The sequence below is a fragment of the Erythrolamprus reginae genome, chromosome 1 (assembly GCF_031021105.1).
Source record: "Erythrolamprus reginae isolate rEryReg1 chromosome 1, rEryReg1.hap1, whole genome shotgun sequence".
NCBI classification, from domain to species: Eukaryota; Metazoa; Chordata; class Lepidosauria; order Squamata; family Dipsadidae; genus Erythrolamprus; species Erythrolamprus reginae.
The window spans coordinates 225,804,536-225,819,863 of NC_091950.1; the positions used below are offsets into that span (position 1 = coordinate 225,804,536).

Consider the following 15,328-nt stretch of genomic DNA (forward strand, 5'->3'; position numbering starts at 1 on the left):
ACATTACTTGGACCTCCTTTTTTGAAGATAGAGATGACTGTAGCTAGTGAACAACACCAGTTGAATAAGAAGCTAGCTCTGAAAGATTTTTCAAATGTTATGTTTAGAGTTAGCTATGGATGGGGAGAGCTTTTTAAAGAGGTATGCACATAGTCCATCAGGTCCAAGACAAAGGGATGGTTTTAGCTTGCTTAAAGCCTTTTCAACATTTTCTTCTGTAAAATCGTTAGATTGTTGTAGTTATTTGTGGTACGACTAGGAAATATTGGCCATGAGCCATTGCTGTTTACAAAGACTTTCCCAAAGAATGTATTAAAGAGGTTGGCTTTTATGGCTTCATCATTATATTCTTTACCATTTAGTCCTTTCAGTCTTTGATTGTTTGCAAAAGTTATAGAAGGAGCATGTGGATTTCATGCACAGAAGATTTTCTTCTTGATTAATGTAGTGATTGGTTCATTCAATCTTTATTTGGTGACATTTTTGTAGCGGCTTTTAAAGTCAGTAACATAACCAGTTTTGTTTTTCCCCCCAGAGATCTTTTTTTGGATTGGAGATTCCTTATTTTTATGGGTAATTTGTTTTTCTTGGTTTTGGCGATTATTAGTGGTACAAATAGTTTAATGACTCTTTGCATGTTGAGCAAAAAGATATTGTAGTAGTCAGTATTACAGCCAGAGAATACTTAGAACTACAGCTTCAGGATAACAATAAAAGTTGTCAAGACATTTTATTTCATATGGAAACTGAGTGGTATCATTTGTTTTTCTTAGCTGACCTTCTGTCCTAATAAATGCACTCTGTGTTTGCTGCTTCTGCTACAGCCAACATTCAGGAAACTAATAATGTACAATGACTACCTTCCTGTATTCAGTTCCTAAATGGATCCAAACAGATGGATAGCAGACAGGCCTCCCCAGCAGTTCCTGTGAATCAGTGCTGAGCACAGCAAGAAAAACAAGTGGATGCTTGATATAGCTATTGATCTGACAACGTAATTAGGCTCAAATAGAACGTCAAGCACAAAGAAGGGGGAAAGGTGTGTGTGTACAAATAGTTGCCATTTTAAATTAGGCCTACAATTTAATATGCTCAATCAGTGCATTGAGCTGTGACTTTTAAAGTTACTAATTATTTCTTTTTTTGAAGGTGCATGAGAATTCAATTACTCCTATAACATTTGTTTACCCTAAGCTATTTTTGAAGTGAGCTGAAATATAAATCACATTTTCAAGTTACTATTAAAGAGACTACTAGGGTTGTTTACATGCATACAATCTTTTGCAATGCAATCTGACACATCTCCACTAGGCCAAGTGTCACAGTGAATTCAGTGTTGCTTGCTGCATTCTCCAATCATCCCTCGAGATGCATTGGAGCATTCATTGTAACCCAGCATAGTCAAAGGTTTTGCTGGCTGAGTGCTCATGGCTGCAGATTCAGACTGGAAGGCCGGCATTCTACAGGACTATCCATGGATTTTTACTTGGCAGTGCTTGGAGTTTATTTATTTCACACAAACTCTCCTCCAGAATTACTACTTCAAGGGGTATAATCTCTCTGGAGTTTGTATGGTTATCATTATTTTAGAAAGAAATAGATCAGCTTAATTCTTTGGCTCAAGCTACGCAGCAATTTCCAATTCAACATTAAATGTGCACATCACACATTGTGGTGTTTTTACTACGCTTTCCTGTTTTACTCAACAAAAATCTGTGCTTAGGGCTTATAGGGAAATAAATATGCTTGTTCAGGATTAAAGCAATAAGGCATCCTCACATTCCTTAAAAACTTCCTTAGATTTTTGAAACCTGTCTGATCCCGTGCTCTTGTCTCTAAAATTTCTACAGTACTTTCATTGTGACAGCTGACTTCCTCTGCACTTTCTAACATCTTCTTTTGACTCAAGATTATGATAATCCTATGCAGCTTTTCCATGAGGCATGCCATAATGTTTGAAAAATACTTCCTTTAATTGATAAATTGTACTGTATATTAGTATATCTGGTAAAGAGGAATACATCTGTTAATTTCTTCTCAATTTTTGTTATTTTTTTTTATTTATTTTTTTATTTATATTTATATACCACCCACTCCAGTAGGACTCAGAGGAGCTATTTTATGTCTGAATAATTGCTTAATTCTGCAATTCAAAGCATTGCTTCTATAAACATGTCTTTTTTTTCAAAATGCATGTTTGATTTGTTTAAAATTCCAAAAATTAAACTGAAATATTCAGGGAAATATGAAATGCTAGACAGCTACAGAGGAACTATAGAATAAAGATCTCCTTGACAGAGAGAATACTAGAATGTGAATTAGGTATCCTTAAATTGGCAAATATGTTGCTAGCACAGCTGATCATGAATATTTCATCAAGGATGAATCATTGTTAAATATTGAGATGATTTAGGATAGCTAAGAAGATATGAAAACTTTTATAAGAGTTGATTACAACTCTATTTGTTCACAGAGGGGTTTGAAATTTTAATCTTCTTTTATTATTGTTGTTCTTGTCAACTGTTTTGTCATTAATATAGTAGATGACATGAATAATTTGGAAATAGAATTAATAGTTTAATAATTTAAAATATTTTGGTCCTCTTTTGCAAGGAATAGGAAACTAATATTATTGTAATATATTAATCACTATTCAGCTGGAGGGAAATATGTATATTATACAGTATGTTAGTTTTTTAATGCACATTTTTGAGTCTTGTTTGTTTTGTGTTTTTTCTTGGTCATTTTAACATTTTGGGGGTTTCATTTTACCTTTAAAAAAAATAAAATTAAAATACATGAAACAAAAAGAAGAAAGTGGCATAAATGAAAGCACCATGTCCCAGAGTTCAAGTTAGCTAGACATATGTTGAAGTCTGAATGACTGACTTGATACGATTTTTAGGAATGTGTTTATCAACAAATTACATATCAACTGACGACCACAATTGAGTCCAGAATTTATGTTGCTAAGTGAGAAATTTGTTAAATGAGTTTTGCCCCATTTTATGACTTTTCTTGCCACATTTGTTAAGTGAATCCCTGCAGTTGTTAAATTAGTCACACGGTTTTTAAGTGAATCTGGCTTCCCCATTGACTTTGCTTGTCAGAAGGTCGCACAGGGGAATCCCGTGATCCCAGAACACTGCAGCCGTCATAAATGTGAATCTGTTGTCAAGCATCTGAATGTAAATCACATGATCACCGGGAAACTGCAATGGTAGTAAGTGTGAATAATGGTCATAAGCGACTTTTTCGGTGCCATTGAATGGTCACTAAACAAACTGTTCTAAATTGAGGACTAGCTGTAAATCCCAACAAAGAAAAACAGCAATTAGCAAATGGAAAGTGTTGTGAAATATCCAGCCAGCAGATGGCACTGAAGTTTCAAGATGGCATTTAAAAGTTTAAAAAGAGTTCCAATAGCAGATTGGAAGAAATCCCATTGATTACATTAACTGGAATTCAGTGGTACTGTACTAGGATTTAAAAATTTTTACTACTGATTCTGTAGACGAGGCTTGGTGGGGCTGGCAGGGGAAGGATACTACAAAATCTCCATTTCCACCTCACTCCAGGGGAAGGATACTGCAAAATCTCCATTTCTATCCCAATCCAAGGAAAGGCTACTGCAAAATTTCCATTCCTTACCAATCAGCTGGGACTCGGGAGTAGAGAATAGATGGGGATGGGGCCAGTCAGAGGTGGTATTTACTGGTTCTCAGAACTTGTCAGAACCTGCTGAATACCACTTCTGAACTGGATGCCTGTTTTTGAAACACTGACATATCCTATGCTTTGATATTATACCAGGGAACAAGAAATGCTGGCAAAAATGTGCATAAGGGAGAATCTATGCTTTCTTTGGCTTCATTCCATCTTGACACCATCATGTCAGCTGTCAGGGAACATATGAAGTCAGTCATTCAGGACACTTGCATAGGTGTTTCATTTATATTTCTGTAAATGTAACATTCTATCTAGGGGGTAAAAACAGCAAACAATGCGAAGTCAGATCAACTAATCAGCACAGGATCAGCATAACTAAATATAGGGGATCTAAAACAGAGTTGCTAAAACATGAGAGTTAGCCATTCAGCAGGCAATGTGGAGGTTTGCAAACCTAAAAAAAACCCTAGTAATTTATTATTTTAAGTAGAGAGGAGCAAGGATGCCTTATTGCAGATATGCTGGAATTGGGTATGTCTAGTTTAATAAAAAGAAGAGTGGAGTACCACCATAACGGTATCCCAATATCTTGGGATGCCACAAAAAAGAGGGAGTCAAGCTATTTTCCAAAGCACCTGGGGGCAGGACAAGAAATAATGGATGGAAATTAATCAAGCAGAGCAGCAACCCAGAAGTAAGAAGAAATTTCCTGACAGTTAGAACAAGTGGAACAGTTTGCCTCCAGAGGTTGTTAAAATGCTCCAGCCAAGGTTCCCTGTAAGGTGCGCACCCATGCGGGCAAGCATGCAAAAACAATGCTCCACGCAGCCTTTTCCCAGGCTGTCCAGCTGAGCCGGGCATCAGAGTTGGGGAGCGACAAGGTTTTATGCGTGTGCACTCCCCATTCCACTTTGGCCCCAACCATTCCAGGAAAGATGGCGGTGCCCATCAGGCGCTTCTGCCCTTTTCCTGAGTGATAGAGTCTCTCCTTCGGCTGCTGAGCCCGGGCAGCGAAGATGTCAGCAAGTAGCGGCAGGGGGATGGGTGTTGCTGCTGCTGCCGCTACCGATAGGAAGGAGGCAGCCAGAGAGTGGGTGCAGCCAGGTAGCCTGCTTTCTCTTGCTGGGTGTCCGCGCCCGGCTGCACTCACTCTCCACGATGACCAGGGCAGCTCTGCCCTGGTCATCGCAGAGAGTGAGTGCAGCTGGACCCCAGCAGGAGAGAGAGGAAGGAAGGAAGAGAGAAGGGGGGAAAGTAAGAGAGAGAGAGAGAAAGAGAGAAAGTGAGGGAGAGAAGGAGGGAGAGAGAGAGAGAAATAAGAGAGAGGGGAAAAGAAAGAGGGGAGAAAGAAAGAGGGAGGGAAGAAGAGAGAGGAAGAGAGAGAAAGCAAGAGAGAGAGAGAGAGAGCAACAGACAGAGAGAGAGAAAGAGAGTGTGAGAAAGAGAGAGTAAGAGGGGAGAGAAAAAGAGAAAGAAAGCAAGAGAAATAGAAAGAGTGAGATAGAGAATGAAAGCAAGAGAGAGAGAATTTTTTGAGAGAGAGAAAAAGAGAAAGAGAAAAATGAGAAAATGATGGAGCGAAAGAATGAGGAAGAGGAAAAGAAATAAATGGGAGAGAAGGGGGGAGAAGGAAAAAAGGGAGAGGGAAGAGAGAAGTGGAGAAGAAGGAGGGAAGGAAGGAAAAAGAAATGGAGGGAACAAGGAAGGAAAAATGAAATTAATGGAGAGACGGAGGAAGGAAGGACTTTTTGGGAGGGGGTGTAAATTTTTTTAAAAATTTTTTAACATTTTTCCCTCAACATACATTCAAACAATACAGTGTACCATCTAATTTTCCATGAATGAAATGCAGTATTTTGTTAGTAACTAATATCAATCATCAAAAAAGTTGCAAAAGATTTTTTTCTAATGTTATCATCCAGGTACATGCTTTTCTTTTAATTAAATTCCCTCCTTAATGTTTCTTCAAAAAGTACAACACCAATTATATTTCTAACTTATTAACCATTATGCCAAAGTGCTTCCTTCTTTCTTTATACATTTTTCTTTAAACCAAGAAAACCTTGTATAGCCATGTTAACAAAAGATGTTAACAAAAGAAAATTTAAAAACAAAAATTAAAAACAAAACATAAACATATACAAATTTCAGGCTTCTTCCTCCCCCCTAAATAGTACATTTACCTAATCCAAAATTTAAAAATTATTTCAGCCCATCTAACATTTAGCCAATTAATATTTATCTACATTTCTTGCTTAATTATTAATCTTAAATTTCAGTCAATTTGAGAAAAGAAAAAAAAGGGGGAAATTCTAAATGTTCTCTATTTTCAATCAATTAAAAATCATTAATACCATTAATCTCCCCAACAATTCTAAATTCAATTCCATTTATGCATTAATCTAAATCAGTATCACCTACTACATATCTTATTATAATCAATAATTCTAACTTTATTAAAACAGATCAGCAATTCCTAAATTCATATATCTAAATAGAAAAGAGCAAACAAAACAATACTCCAAGCTTAATCAACCCTTCTCAAACTCCAATTTCTTTAATCTGAGCAGAACTTTGAACCGAACCCTTTTCTTTATTTTTTTGTATCCCCTTTTAATCCCCCTTTCCATTTTATTCTTTCTATTCTTCCTTCTAGGAAGGAAGGACTTTGTTAGAAAAATAAAGGGGTTATTGGATCAAACTTTGTTCACTTGACAACATAGTTATGATGGTGGCAATGTTCCAGGATTATGTGAACATCTTTTGGGATCTTCTGACAAGCAACTGCAGGGATTCGCTTAACGACTGTGGCAAGAAAGGTAGTAAAGTGAGGCAGCTGTTGTGAGCCGCTCCAAGTCTCCAGAGAGGGGCGGAAACAAATATAATAAATAATAATAATAATAATAATAATAATAATAATAATAATAGTTTCCTGCCTAAGCAAGGGATTGGACTAGAAGACCCCCAATGTCCCTTCCAACTCTATTCTATTCTATTCTCAAAAATTATCTGCAGATTATTAGTAAATAAGATAGGTGGGTGGATAAACAGAATATACACTGCATTGCTTGCTTAGCCCAGTGTTTCCCAACCTTTTTTGAGCCGCGGCACATTATTCACATTTACAAAATCCTGGGGAACATTGAGTGGGGGGGGGGGCTAAAAAAGTTTGGACAAAAAAACCCTCTCTTCCTCCCTTTCTTTCTTTCCCTCTCTCTCTCCATCCCTCTTTCTCTCTTTCTTCCTGCCTTCCTCTCTTTTTTGCTCTTTCTCCCTCCTTCCCCTCCTCTTTCTTGCTTTCTCTCTCTCTTTCTCTCTTTCTCTTGCTATCTCTCTTTTATTCTCTCTCTTTCTCTTGCTCTTGCTTTCCTTCTCTCTTTCTCTTTCTCTCTTTCTTTCTTTCTCTCTCTTGCTTTCTTTCTCTCTCTCTTTCTCTATTTCTTGCTTTCTTTCTCTCTTGCTTTCTCTCACACACTCTTTCTCTTTCTCTCTCCCTTGCTTTCTCTCTCTCTCTCTCTCTTGCTTTCCTTCTCTCTTTCTTTCTTTCTTTTTTTTTCTCTCTCTCTTCCTCTCTCTCCTTCTCTCTTTCTTGCTTTCTTTCTCTCTCCCTTGCTTTCTCTCTCTCTCTTGCTTTCCTTCTCTCTTTCTCTTTCTCTCTTTCTCTCTCTCTCTTCCTTTCTCTCTCACACACACTCTTTCTCTCTCTCTCCCTTGCTTTCTCTCTCTCTCTTGATTTCTCTCTTGCTTTCTCTCTCCTCTCCTTTTTCTCTCTCTTTCTCTCTCGTGCACCACGCCGGCAACAGAGAAAGAGAGGGAGAGTGGAGGGCGGCTTGCTGGTCCGCGGCCTCCTGGATCAGTGGCCCTGCATAGCCCCAGCGCGGACTCTGCCGTCACCTCCGCCTCCGCCTAAGAGGCAGCGGCCACATTCACCCCTTCGCCCTCCCAGGTGTCCATGGCGCTCAGCGCCCGGCCACACGCCGCCTCCGCCTCCTGGTACCCCGCCCGACTTCTACCTACAGGAACGGGTGGTGGGGCGCCACGACGGGCGGCGCTTGAAGGCCACCACGGCGCCGTTATTGTCATCCCGGTGCAAAGCCATGCAGTCCTGGATTGCTCGCTTCTCCAGCCAGCAAGCCGGCTGCCTGGGAAAGCGGCGCGCTTTTCAAACGCGGCACTTTCCTTGGCAGCCGACTTTGCTGGCCGGAGAAGGGAGCGATTCAGGACTGCGTGGCTTTGCGCCACTTCAAAAATTTCTGCAGCGGGGGTTTCCTAATGGCTGTGCGGGCGCCCTCCCATGCAGCTTAGAAGCAACAGTGGCCGGCGCCCTCCCACCGGGCCCCAAAAGCTCACTTGCCATCACTGCCAAGGAAGCTCCAGCCAGGCTGGGCTCACGGCACACCTGACCATGGTTGGGAAACACTGGCTTAGCCCTTTAAATACTAATGTCCTGATACAGTTACTTGCATAAGAATAATATAAACATTATTTTAATTTATGATCATATCTGAAACCATATTTAGGCATGTCCTAAAGAGGAACTATGTACTTCCTGCTATTGTTCATATTTTTATTGCTCTCTGTGGGACCCTTGATGCTGTTCAGGTACAGCATGGTTTCTTGCTTCCTCTTCTGCAGACTACAAGATGCAAACCTTGATTCTCCAGTTGCAGTTGTTTCAGGAAAATGTAGGAAAAGTTGAGACATTTACATCTTGTTTTGTCTGTGACTTTTCTGGGCTCAGAGGGATGACCTCTTGGGATTAGACTGTGAACTCCAGAATTGATGCAGTAGAAGTTGAACTCTTCTTATATAATAAGGCTATTTATATTTTCACAAGAAAAGTTTCATTTCTGGTAATCCACACATGAGAGGATAGTGCATGACAAGCATGAGTAGGATTTCCTCTTTCGGAATAAGTTAATATCCTTTTTTAAAAATCCACCATTCATTTTACTAAAGAGATAATATGCAAGAACCCCCCATAATGATTTCAAATTATTTCATAATTCCTGGAATATCTTGGTGCACTGGAAAAAGTTAGGTAATTAATAACATCAAAAAGACTTTCACAGAAGTCTGACTGCACCAAAAAATGTGACATCTCCATTTAAGACTATTTTAGCACTTGTCCGTGGTATGGTAAGCTGAAGTTCATCTCCTTCTTCTAATTTTGCAACACCTGCCAAAACATTGCAATCATTTTAACTACAAAAGTCTAATATATCGAGACTAAAACTAATATTATTGGCTATGATTTGGCTAGTCCTTAATTGACAAAGCTGCCACCTTTTTTCATTTTGAGATTAAAATATGCATATTATGCACAATAAATAAGGTGTATATAAATAAATATAGGTAGTCCTCAAAGTACCACAAGCCATTTAATGAACAAAATTATAACACTCTTCCCACCAAAAGCTGTATACAAACTCATTTCAAAATGACAATGTCTGCAGCTCCCCCATGGTCATTGGCCCATATAATCAACCACAGAAACACTGCAGGATATCCACCCACCTATTTCCCCCTATCCTTCTTATTGTGTCCCCACAGATACTGGACCTACTTTTCCACCTCAATGGCTTCTAAACTCTAAACTCTTCCCATTCACTCCAGTCACCATATCTACAGCTCACATCCTGTGACAATACCTTTAACATCATCAAGAAACAGTAACTTCCTATCCCCGTCCTTAGGAAGAATTCAAAAGATGGACAAAAGTAGGCAAATCCAGTCTAAACACTTGACTGACTATGCAATCGACAATATAAATCATGCATTTCAATTTCTTCAGGGGCTTGGGTCCACTCAGCAGCAATGCATTTTCTAAGTCCTTCTTCCCCATTCCTAGCAGATTTTATGCCTATATCAGGCAGTCCCCAGTTTTATGTTATTTTCCTAATACAGAAAGTGGTACCCAAAAGCAAAAAGAAGTGTATCTTTGCATCTGTTTAAGAGAAAGAATTAACTGGAATTCACGTAGCCCACCACACCATCCACTAATAAATCTTTTTATTTGGTTAATTCTCTTTCCTACCAATAAAATGCTTATCTAGGTCAATAAATTTAGGATGATTTTCATAATTACCAGCGGTATAACAAGAATTGTTAGGAGAGGTTTCAGGCATGTTTTGCAGGCAACGAAATAATGTAACCAGACTGAGATCATCTCCAACGACGTGGGCTTTTTTCCTCTGAATCAAATGTCCCATTACAAACATTTCATCTGTATATAAAACCTGAACAAATAAATTTCTTTATAACTTTTAAATTAATACTTCAGACAGATTAGTAAAAGAACTTTTTTTCTCTATTTTACCTGACCATAAATGAAGAAGTAGCCAGTTTCTCTGACCAGTATTTTATTTCCATGTTCCTCTAGAGCTGTTCCTCTTTTAAAGCTAAGAAGCCAGGGAACTATAGTTGAGTCATCTGAAAAATTATTAGTATCTCATTAAACGTGAATTAACTATTTTCTTTGTATATTTCCTAGGATTTTTTTTTAAAGAAAAAGCCATTATGCCTTTCAGATGAGTAACTCAAACAGAAACTAAGAACAAGTATTAATATTTGATGAGTAGTTCAGATAACTAAGCCATGACTAGTGGTTGAGGATACAAAGGGAAGGGAAGGATGAATCAATAAAAGGTAATTTTATTTTTTCACGATGACTTTTAAAATTCAAATGTAGAAATGCTTTTATATCATTTTGCTTTTTTCATTTTTTGTGTGTAATATATTTGCTTTTTTCCCAATATTCTTTGTAATCTATTTCAATATTTTAATAGTACATATGATTTAAAAAAGAGACAAGTAGCTTTTGTACACCAAGGTGAACTCCAAAGATCTTCAAGAACAACCTCCTGACAGAAGCCATGTTTTTATGGATCTACCAGGGTTCAGACTCTATCTGAACTCGCCTCAGAAGGTTGGTGAACTAAAAGAATGCAGTGGAATGTAGGAGAAGGCTTGTAGTCAGGTGTCCCGTGTGCACATAGATTATTAGCATATAAGGTATGGAAACAAACAAACCCTTTGGGACAAATTGGTTGTGCATTCCCATGTGTTATCCATTGAAACAGTGGACCATCAGAGTTGAACATTTGAACCTCTAATGCTGATCCAGAGTTTCCCCTAAAAGTGGAAAAGATGGAGTGGTAAAATGTAACTGGATTTTCCCTTCCTGCATTATTTAAGAAAAAAATTGCATTTGAGCAATTATAATACAATGGCAGAATATGTCTACTCACAGAAAATTGGTAGGTTGCATTAAATCAAGTTAAAAAATTAGTACATTACCATGTTGCTGAATGGCACTTTTGCTGTCAGCCATCAATTGCAGACATGACTGTAATACTAGAAAGAGATATTTCAAATTAGAGAGAAGGGAAAACAAGAAGGAAATTAACTTGGGATTCAAGTAAAGGAAATAAAAAATAATTAGTTTCTGGAAAATTTTGATTGTAACTCTTTTTACTAATGAGTTTTTAATTCAAATTGTTTCAAGGAACTTTGCATTCATATTCTGTAATGAATAATATTGCTAGGGGCCCATTCAAGTTATGCCTGGAAAAAATGAATTTAGAATTATAGTATTTCTAATATTATATTTTGAAAATAAACGAACCATGTTAATAAGAGCAATTATAAAGTGAAATACAGAAGATAGGGTTAGTTCACCTTTGGTTGTATGTATATGAATTGATTTCCACTGATCAGAGAAAGAGAGAGAAGGATTAAAGTTCATCAAGCAACAATTCATCTAAAGAGTGGAAGCTTGAAACACACCCATCTTTTCAGCAGGAAAGTTTGCTATTACAGATACCTCTGGTCTACTCTATTCAGCATCTGGTCTACTCTATTCAGCATCTTATATTTTGACAATCAGCAATCAGCATCTTATATTTTGACAATATAAAACCCTCCATGCTCAGCCACAATTTTTAATGTCCTGGAGCCTGAGGTGTTTTTCCAGAGGCCACTACTTCATCCAACCAGATCTTACTTTACCTGTTTCTCCTCTCTGAAAAGGGGATCTTTTCCCCCTATGTCTGTCTCCAGTCCACATTATTTTTCGGTTGCCTTGATGTGATTCCAACACAATTCCCTGACAAAACATGGGCAAATAAGTATCATGAAGGCTGCAATTGCTGTCTCTCACTCTCTCTCTCTTCAGCTCCTCCAGTGCCCAAATGTTTTCAACTCACCTGGCTGGAAACTGCATCGGCCATCTTCCAGTATGGAATGAAGGGGCTGCCTGCTTTGGTTTCGCCCAAGGGCTCAACAAGCTGTGGAAGTGAATTCCTTGCCTGAATCCTGCCATTCAGCTTGCTAGTGAGGACTGCTAGTTCTGTTTTTAGAGCAACAACATAGTATAGAGATACTGCGGCCAGGCAAGAGGAGACAAACACTGCAAGTCCAAGAAAGATGAATGGGAGCCCTTTGGAATCAAAGCCATTAACAGGAGATGAAGAGGGGGAAGATCCACAAGTGGTGAAGGTATTACCTTTTTCTCGTAGGAAATTCATAGATTTCATGACTCCTTTATTAAAGCCAAGTATAGAAACTGCAACTACTTCTCATTCTGCGCAATGCAAACATTTTGCCAGTTGCATCCAAGCTACATGATTAAAATCCCATATTGCGTGCTTCCGGTCATGAGAACTTGTTGATGCCACGTTTGTTGTTTCTGCTCTACATCTGCACAATGTAAAGCTCTGTTTCTGTATTTCAGCAATGAATCTTCCTCATTTTGGTTTCTGCCTCATTTATTACCCATTATCCTCATTATGCAGCTCCATGACCTTGCCTGACTGCACAACCTCTACCAATGAAAAGGCATTTTGCAGCTGAGCATTAATTTCCTCCTTGACAAATGAGTGTATTTATTTATTTATTTGTTTGTTTGTTTATTTATTTATTTACTTACTTACTTATTTACTTACTTATTTATTTATTTGATTTTTATGCCGCTCCTCTCTGGAGACTCGGGGCGGCTAACAGCAACAATAAAGCAGTGTACAATAGTAGTCTGATGTTAGAAATAATTAAAAACCCCATTAATATAAAAAAACAAACATACATACATACATACCATGCATACAATTGTAAAGGCCTAGGGGGAAGAGGGTCTCAATTCCCCCATGCCTGATGGCAGAGGTGGGTTTTAAGCAGCTTATGAAAGGCAAGGAGGGTGGGGGCAATTCTAATCTTTGGGGGGAGTTGGTTCCAGAGAGCCGGGGCCGCCACAGAGAAGGCTCTTCCCCTGGGTCCCGCCAAGCGACATTCTTTAGTTGACGGGACCCGGAGAAGATCCACTCTGTGGGACCTAACTGGTCGCTGGGATTTGTGCAGCAGAAGGCGGTCCCTGAGATAATCTGGTCCGGTGCCATGAAAGGCTTTATAGGGCTTTATTTGTGTGGGGTGGAAGAATTTTTTTAAAAAGTGGGACTTCTGTCCACTTATAGTTTCCTCAAATGCTACATATATCCTCTCTCGTTAGGTCTGTTGTTGTAGAAACATTGCATAAGTTCCAGATGTTCTTGTCAGGTCCATGTATGGTTTCTTCCATTATCCTGCTTATCATTAGATTGTCCTAGTAGTGGGCCTTGTTATTCCTGGTGATATCAAGGTTGGGCTGATTCTTATTACTTCAGTCTCATTTCTAAGGCAGGCAGGTGAAGTGCTTTGACCAAAGATCCTTACTGTTCAGGTGGGCACCAATCAGGATTTGAATAATAATAATAATTTATTAGATTTGTATGCCAACCTCTCCGAGGACTCAGAGCAGCTTATGTCAAGTGTCAATACTTTAACCTCAAGAACCTGTGTCAATGCTCTAACCAATCTGCCATCCAGCTTCCCCATATATATATACTGTAATTACGTTTAAACAAAAAGATAAAAACTAACACGAGTTATATAAAGAAGGAAAAAGAAAAGAGATAAAAGAAAAAATAAATGGCTTCTGATATTCTTCTGATAAGCTATATGTATAAAATATGTTTTAACCTTTAACATTATATTATTATTTTTCTATAATCTGACTGATCATCATAACCCTACATCAGCCCTGAAACTCTTTAAAAATGGCTAATTCTTTTGATGCAGTATAGTCTCCCGGTTGAGAACTGGCTTCCTGGCTTCAGGTTGATGGTATACTGCCCATTAAATAAAGGGATAATGTGCAACCAAATATTCTTAGAGTTTGCAATTCAATCACCATGCAGCTAGTCAAAAAAGAATCTTCACTTCATGGGAACAAAAAGAAAATACTTCACATAGGTGAATATGCATCTGGTCACAATTAAGGACTGGCAAAAAAAAAAATCAATCACAGAGAAGTATCCTTTCTTATTTACCAATAGGCCTCCCCATAGTCAGTAAGCCCTGTGCTGATTTCCATATAGAAAGATTTCCCACTCTCTTGCCAGGGCTATAAACAGTCATTTCAGAAATTATATAGAGGAAAACATCAACTCATGCAGCAAATGGCTGCTACATAAAACACTGCTGCATGGAGACAGCTACAATGAAATAAGCGCTTCAAAGCATCATCCAGAGAACCATTGAAGGCCCCAAATTATTGTCCCAAACAATTTCAATTAGACAAATCATGCAACTTTTAAAAGAGCACTATAAAAAATGATAAGCACGGTGCTTTAATCTGAAATTTGGAAATTAGCAGCAAGCAGCTAAGTATATTTATATTTAAAGCAAACCACACTCAGAAAGAGGAAGTTGGGTACTAATTATAAATGCATCATTTTATTACATATTTCAGTACACAAATGTAGACTTTGAATGAAAATTTAATGCAAAGAAAAATGAGAATAAAAATGTAAGTAATTCTTTTATTATATATTACTCACAGTCTGAACATACAGGATATGGCAGGATTGTTCAATTTTGCTTTTAAGTCTTTTCACACACACACACAGGCACAGAATGTAACATTTCAGAAAAATCTCCTCTTAAACATATTTATTCAATTTCCATTTATTTCAATCTCTTTTTTAAAATGCTTATACATACCACTCTTCCCACAACTGCCATGGAATGTGTTAAATGATTTATTGCAGGCTCTTCTAGTGCAAATTTTCACTTTGTGAAAATAGGTCAACAGTGTTTTTGAGGGGAAAAGTCAAACTTAAAACAGTGGCTTTTGAAGGGAGAATGTATTTTGAGCCTGTGCTACTGAACTCCTTCTCCCCAATTTAAAAAAAACCTATTTTAAGGTCTTAAAAACACTCAAATAAAGTTGCTAAAATAGATTTCTCTTTTCTAGGCTACAATACTAGAAATGTAGCAAGCAGTTGGAAAAATGTTTGAAAAATATAATTGCTAAAAATAATAATGCAAGACTGGACAAAATACAGATTTGTTTTTTTAAAAAATTCTTGCACAATCTTTACCTACAATTTACTCAAAAAAATCAACTTACAAAAATGAAAGATCTACCTAAAATGTATTATATGTGATCAGAATAATCATAGAAGAAATTGGTGAGAGAATATCATACCAAAGAGAAATTCTTAGCAAATTAGACATCAGTAGACTATCATTTATAATTTCAAAGTTTAGAATAGAATAGAATAGAATAGAGAACAGAACAGAACAGAATTCTTTATTGGTCAAGTGTGATTGGACAAACAAGGAA

The 15,328-nt window shown here is 37.8% G+C and overlaps 1 protein-coding gene across 3 annotated transcripts; it reads right to left on the minus strand.

The window, feature by feature from the left end:
* Positions 1–7,024: 7,024 nt before the first annotated feature.
* On the minus strand, positions 7,025–12,373 carry TNFSF13B (TNF superfamily member 13b). Of its 3 annotated transcripts, XM_070732317.1 has the most exons (8): positions 12,176–12,264; positions 11,877–12,019; positions 11,680–11,776; positions 10,969–11,025; positions 9,989–10,101; positions 9,758–9,908; positions 7,871–8,848; positions 7,255–7,807 (listed from the first exon to the last, which is right to left on the minus strand). In XM_070732317.1, exons 1-7 carry the CDS (start codon positions 12,204–12,206, stop codon positions 8,736–8,738), a joined length of 705 nt encoding a protein of 234 aa, XP_070588418.1. In that variant the 5' UTR covers positions 12,207–12,264; the 3' UTR covers positions 7,255–7,807; positions 7,871–8,735. The 3 variants fall into 3 exon arrangements, with proteins under 3 accessions (XP_070588416.1, XP_070588418.1, XP_070588417.1); XM_070732315.1 differs by having other exon boundaries at positions 7,025–8,848; positions 11,877–12,373; XM_070732316.1 differs by lacking the exons at positions 7,255–7,807; positions 7,871–8,848 and having other exon boundaries at positions 9,622–9,908; positions 11,877–12,238.
* Between the last annotated feature and the right edge of the window lie 2,955 nt (positions 12,374–15,328).

Coding starts and splice junctions, on each gene's coding strand:
- TNFSF13B (XM_070732315.1), bottom strand. CDS start 12,206: ATGAAATCTATGAATTTCCTACGAGAAAAAGGTAATACCTTCACCACT. Junction 9,909..9,988: donor ACTTCTTCATTTATGGTCAG/GTAAAATAGAGA, acceptor TTATTTGTTCAG/GTTTTATATACAGATGAAAT. Junction 8,849..9,757: donor CAATTCTTGTTATACCGCTG/GTAATTATGAAA, acceptor ATGTTTTGGCAG/GTGTTGCAAAATTAGAAGAA.